The 5,864-nt window shown below is 47.2% G+C and overlaps 1 protein-coding gene across 1 annotated transcript; it reads right to left on the bottom strand.

Annotated features, from left to right (window-relative positions):
* Positions 1 to 969: 969 nt before the first annotated feature.
* LOC122193961 (GDP-fucose protein O-fucosyltransferase 2-like) lies at positions 970 to 4,963 on the bottom strand. Its single transcript, XM_042894875.1, has 5 exons — positions 4,888 to 4,963; positions 4,184 to 4,463; positions 3,179 to 3,429; positions 1,514 to 1,658; positions 970 to 1,184 (listed from the first exon to the last, which is right to left on the bottom strand). Exons 1-5 carry the CDS (start codon positions 4,895 to 4,897, stop codon positions 1,070 to 1,072), a joined length of 801 nt encoding a protein of 266 aa, XP_042750809.1. The 5' UTR covers positions 4,898 to 4,963; the 3' UTR covers positions 970 to 1,069.
* Positions 4,964 to 5,864: the final 901 nt, after the last annotated feature.

Below are 5,864 nucleotides of genomic sequence, written 5' to 3'. Positions count from 1 at the left end.
CCAACCTTAACTTTCCTAAGCAACCTGTTCCAGTACCTCTCCACCAGTTATGAATTTCTTCCTAATATCCTAATATCCTAGATTGACACTAGTCAATCTCTCCCAGTTTAAAGCCATTTTCCCTCGTTGCTACCTAATTTTTCTCTTGACTTTCCTCAACACGAGATCCATCATAGGTACCATAGGAAGAATTCACTGCAGGACTACTTATACAGACTTTCATGGTTTACTTTATACAGATTCCCGCTTTCACCAGCAAATATTGCAGTTTAACCCCCACAAACAGTACACCACCACTGCTGAAGAACAGGATTCTGCTTCCTCTGCTCCCCGCAGGAGGTACCACAGATCTCACTGCTCTGCCGAGGGGACTTTCATCTCATTTCCAATTAAACAGTACTCATGTCGTACATTTGGCTCTATTTTTTCTCATGGCAAAGCTACACTTCATCTTCCACAGCTTGTAGTTCTCCTATAGATTTATTCCCCTGACAGGTAGACAGTGATCATTTCCTTTTCCTGTTCTACTCTGTAGCTTTTGCTTTGCTATAACTTCTTCAGTTATTACAGGGTCACAGCTATCTGGAAATGCTCTGCTACTGGGACAACGTAAGAATGCTTCATCTCTCATATGAGTTTCCCTTTCCTCTGATCATTCTAGTGGCATTTCTGCATTTTCAGAACAGAAAGACAAAACGTGCTTTCTATAAACGCAGCTCATACTAACGGGGATTGATGTCACATGAGATCAGGCACTGCCTCTTCTGATCCAAGATGAGTACTTGGGATGCGCTGTATTTACACTGTTCCCTCTCCTCTTAACACAACATTGAAGCATAAAGGAAGAAGAGGAAAACAAGTACAGTTATCTACCTGCGAAAGAATTAGGAAGAGTTCAAGGCTATTTCCTCTTAGTTGTTTTTTGAGCATAAATTCCTTCCATAATGATTTTAATGGACTGTGGTAGCTTAGTGATGAAACATCACAACGAGACATAGCCTTTAAGTTCTCCCTGCTCTTCCCACCTAGCAACGGGCTCCTAGGGCATGGCATAATAACACAAAGCAACTCACTGTGCTGAGGTATTCTTCAGAAGGATGGGGGCTACAACAGAGGCAGATCCTTGAACAGATAAGCAAGAGACATTCAGTCCCCGCGTTTCTTCATAACCCCAAAACCATCCTCTGAAAGAAAATAAAAGGTTTTGGTTCACAGGCTTGTGTTTTAAGTTAATGCCACACACAGAATGAAATAAACCAGCAGTACACCCTAGGAAGGTGATATATAATGTAAAGAAACCAGACAGTTCCTTTATAATATTTTTTATGACATAATGACTTTCTAAGATTGTGTTTTCTACTACATTTTGATATTGATCAAGTTTTATAAAGAAAATGAATCCAATGCATTCAGAGGCTCACAAACACTATCACTAATCACACAAGTTTGTTCCATCAAAGTGGGTGAATTTCTTACTAAGTAGAAGACCAGTGAAATGATTGCTAGACGTTACCTGTAGTACTGATGCTTGTCTTTGGAATACATAAGCTGATCAATGCAAGGCCTCTCATCTATTTTTTCTTCCCATGTTCCTTCTTTCCATCCTTCCTTATAGCCTTGCAGGACATAAATCTGCTCAATAAAGGGCCCTCCTGATTCTAAGCAGAAGGCAAAGCAAAGTATTAATGGGCATGAAAAAAAATCATTATGCAAACTAGCATTACTTGCAGTTAAAATTCCACAGGAAATAATATCATACTAGTCTCCCTCTTCCTTCTTTTCCCTACTGAAAAGGGAAGGAAGTTCAGTGTGAGTTGAACGCTGGTCAAGGGATGTGACGACTCCTACTCAACTATGTGTGAGTTAATGTGCCAAACAGAAATTAATCAGCACAAAAGTGTAAATTTTAAAACTGGATAGAACATATCTTACGTAGAACAAAACCAAGCCTTCCTTCCAAGCCTTTGTTCAGCCCTGCACATGCTTTCTTTGCATCTTTGTTTTCTATCATTTATGTGCAGATTATTTTTACCTCTTGATTCATGTAAAATTTGATTCCCTTCGTGATCAGAGAAAGTATGAAGCACAGAGATTTTCAGTGCTGTGGGTAGCTGCTACAGGAAGAGCCTCCAGAAGCTCAAACCCTTCCTACCTTTCCTCCCTCAAATTTCAGGGTTTAAAATTCTTTTTACTGAAAGGGAGGGGCCAAGGATCCCTTCAGGGCCCTTTGCAGAGGTGTGACATTCGGTGGTTTTTATGTCCTGGGCCAAAGAGCTCTGTGACACTTGCAGATTTTGCAGTGTGGTGGTTAACTCTATGTGGCATTAAACTCTAAAGAAAATGAAGCTGGGAGGAGTGGTTGGAACAGCAGAAGGCTGTGCATCCATACAGCAAGGCCTGGACAAGCTGGAGAGTTGGACAGAGAGGAACCCTATGGGATTCAACAAGAGCAAGAGTAAGGTCTTGCACCTGTGGAGGAATAACTGCTTGCATCTGTACAGGTTAGGGGCTGTCCTGCTGGAGAGGTGCTCTGCAGAGAGCGACCTGGGTGTCCTGGTGGACAACAGGTTGGCCAAGAACCAGCAGTGTGCCCTTGCTGGTAGGAAGGCCAATGGTGCCACGGGGTGCTTTACAGAGAGCATGGCCAGCAGGTCAAGGGAAGTGATACTTCCTCTCTGCTGTGCCCTGGTGAGGCCACATTTAGAAGGCTGTGTCCAGGTCTGGGCTCCCCAGTTCAAGGCAGACAGGGTGACCCAGAGAATCCAGCGGTGGGCCACAAAGATGGTTGGGATTTGGAGCACCTGTGTGAGGACAGGCTGTGGGAGCTGGGGCTGTCCAGCCTGGAGAAGAAAATACCAAGAGGATCTTCCTAACACTTCTAAACATCTGAAGGATGGAGCCGGGCTCTTTTTCTCTGTGATGCCCACCAACACAAGGGATGGGATGAAAAGGAAGACAGGAAATTCCACGTGAACATGAGAAGGAAATTCTTTACTGTCAGAGTAACAGAGCACTGGAACAAGCTGCCCCCAAAAGTTTTCTTCTCATTTCTCCTCCTGCCATCTGTATCATTTTTTATTTCACATAAATGAGGATAAAAGCATTTGTGAAAACAAACTTCTATAGAAAACATTTCCACGATTTAGTCAAGTGTAGAATGCATTATTTCATACTTTACCTGCAAGGAACTGCTCGTATTCAATGACAGGAATGTTCCTATTAAGGCTTGGGAGATCAAAGAATTCAGACCAAGGGATTCGGACCTGAAGGATGTCAGGGCTCTGCCAGTGATAGAGACGTCCCCAGGGTGGCAGAACTAACACCCAATTTTCACTTTTCAGCAAAGTCTTCATAAGTGAAGCAATACGAATATAGACATCTCTGCGAAGGTTGAAGCCTTCAGGAGGATTTACATCATACAGAAGGTACCTAGAGAGAACAAGGCAACATCACCACTTCAGGAAGAATTCACAGCAATTACACGGGTCATTTTACTTCATGTATATGTGGTGCAACTCTAATGCAAGGATAACTCTTGCTCTTTCATGAGTTTGTGGTATTCAGGGGATGGGAGTGTAAACAGGGGAAGGCTGAGCAGTGCATGCTGCACAGGCAGACGAGACCACGGCATGCCCTAGCAGTACAGGAAGGATGGTACCAAGGGGCTTTCCTGTTGTTGAAGGCCTTCTTGGCAGGTCTCTCCTGCAGCAAGGGAGGACACAGAAGGGACACCGAGCAAATACCCTGAGCATATTGCACACCCTGAAGAGTAATCTGTATGCAATGAGGGGGGTGAAATGACTGACAGGTCACTCAGGCTAATTCCTGTGACACAAATACTGACAAAGGAGGACCCTTTGAGAAAGGACAGGGCAGAAAGGGTGAGTGCTCTCTGCCACTAGAAAAGGCCACCAGAAAGGCAAAACCGGTGTTGGTAGACAGAAGGAGACCCCAGGCAGCACCCAAATCATGACTATGGCTATGATGGCGCTGTCTCCCAGACATGACTCAAACAAAACAACAGGGTGAACAAGGCTTCTGATGTGCCTGCAAAATCACTTCCCAGTGGTGCTGCTGGTCACCGTATCAGCAGACCCACAGCCTGAGCAGAGGTAGTGAGGGAGGGGGTTCAGACCCAGGGAGACAGCACTGCCTGGGTCAGGGTGGTGGGGCTGCTCCTCACCGAGTGCGTGGTGCGGCGGCGGCAGTGGGCAGCGAGGTGGCAGCATGGCCAGCACGGAGGGCAGCAGGCAGCGACTGGGCGGCAGCGTGCGGTGGGAAGGCCAGGGTGGCCAAACCCAGCAGCAGTAGCATGAGGAGGCCAGGGTGGTGTGCTGCCATGTCCAAGGTGGCCTGGTGGCAGCCCAGTCCCTCCCTCAGAAGAGGCCAGCAGTGAGGGGCCGGAGGCTGCTGCCTGTGAGACGGTTCAGCTCCTCCAGGATTTCCTCTTCCTTCTGGTACATCTGTAGAAGGGCACAGGGGCTGAAACAGCTGCCGAATACCACAGGTCAGAGAGCAGAGCAGGGACACAATACCTGTGTGACAAGCACCGTGTCCTTACCAACATGTGCCCCAGCTTGTCAGGGCTGTCCAGGATGATGGCAGAACCCTGGAACAGGCTGTTCAGAAAGGTGGTGGAGTCTCCTTTGGAGATATTCCAACCCATTCAAACACTTCTCTGTGCAACCTCCTGCAGGGAGGTTGCTTCAGCAGGACACTGGACTAAAAGATCTCCAGAGGTCCCTTCCAGCCCCTGCAGTTCTGTGATTCTGAGATGGACAGGACTTGGGGCCACTCCCTTCCATGAGATGTGATAAAGGGAAATCTTTTCAGCTTTGGTACAGTTTGGGCACTGTGCACCCTCCCAGGGCAAGGGCACTGCTTTACCTGTTCCCATTCCGCCTTTGTGTTGTGCTGGTAGCCAAGCAAGTGACACAATCCATGGGCTGCAGTCACCTGTGCAGAGAAGAAAGAACAGAGAGTAGATGTCACAAACCTAACTCCCAACATCTGCCACAGCTTGCTGGTACAGGCAAGATCAGCAACAGGAGTGACACACAGTTGCCACTGGCATCAGGTAGCTCGCTCTGCTGACCTGTGCTATAAGCAGTGCCACGACTAACCCTGCACCATTTTAGCAGCCCTTTTACCAGTCCCAAAGCCCCTAATTTCTCCAAAGCCTTGGGTTCCACTCACTGCCATGGCATGCAGCCACTGGCTGGGCAGATTCTGAACTGAGACCTCAAGGGAGGTGGTGGGTGTAGGCAGTCTTCTGTCCTTCCTGTACGGAAGCAGTGTGCAGCTGAAACTGCTCACCTGTGTTATTTTAAATTAAACCAAATAAAACTCCCAGGCTTATAGTTAATCATAGAACCATTTGAGATGGAAGGGACCTTTAAAGGCCACGGAGCCCAACTGCAATGAACACAGACATCTACAGCTACACCAGGTTGCTCAGAGCCCTGTTCAGCCTGACCTTGAACACCTCCAGAGATGGGGAACTCACCAACTCTGGGCAACGTGTGGCAGTGCTTCAAGATCCTCATCGTAAAGCAAAACAAAACAGAACAGAACAAGCCTTTTCCTTATATCCAATTTAAATCTCCCCTCTTTCAGTTTGGAGCTGCTTCCCCTTGTCCCATTTCAACAGACTCTGCTGAAGACTCTGTCCCCTTCTTTCTCATAGCCCCCCATCAGACATTAAAAGACCGCTCTCAGGTCTCCCCTCAGCCTTCTCTTCTCCATGCTGAACAGCCCCAGCTCTCTCAGCCTGTGCTCCTGGGGAAAGCGTCCATCCCTACGAGCATTTCTGTGGCCCTTCCCCAGACATGCTCTAACAGATGCACATCTCTCCTGCACTGAGG

Source organism: Lagopus leucura, unplaced genomic scaffold (assembly GCF_019238085.1).
Source record: "Lagopus leucura isolate 7727_CA_CO unplaced genomic scaffold, USGS_WTPT01 34312-0_obj-0_obj, whole genome shotgun sequence".
NCBI lineage: Eukaryota > Metazoa > Chordata > Aves > Galliformes > Phasianidae > Lagopus > Lagopus leucura.
This window is presented reverse-complemented; position numbering and strand designations above follow the sequence as displayed.

Bases quoted from the DNA above. Each gene is read 5' to 3' on its own strand.
- LOC122193961 (XM_042894875.1), bottom strand. The intron at 3,430-4,183 runs GTGAGGAGCAGC...TGTTCTCTCTAG, and splicing joins GCCGCCGCACCACGCACTCG to GTACCTTCTGTATGATGTAA. The intron at 1,185-1,513 runs GTAACGTCTAGC...ATTTTCTTTCAG, and splicing joins GACAAGCATCAGTACTACAG to AGGATGGTTTTGGGGTTATG.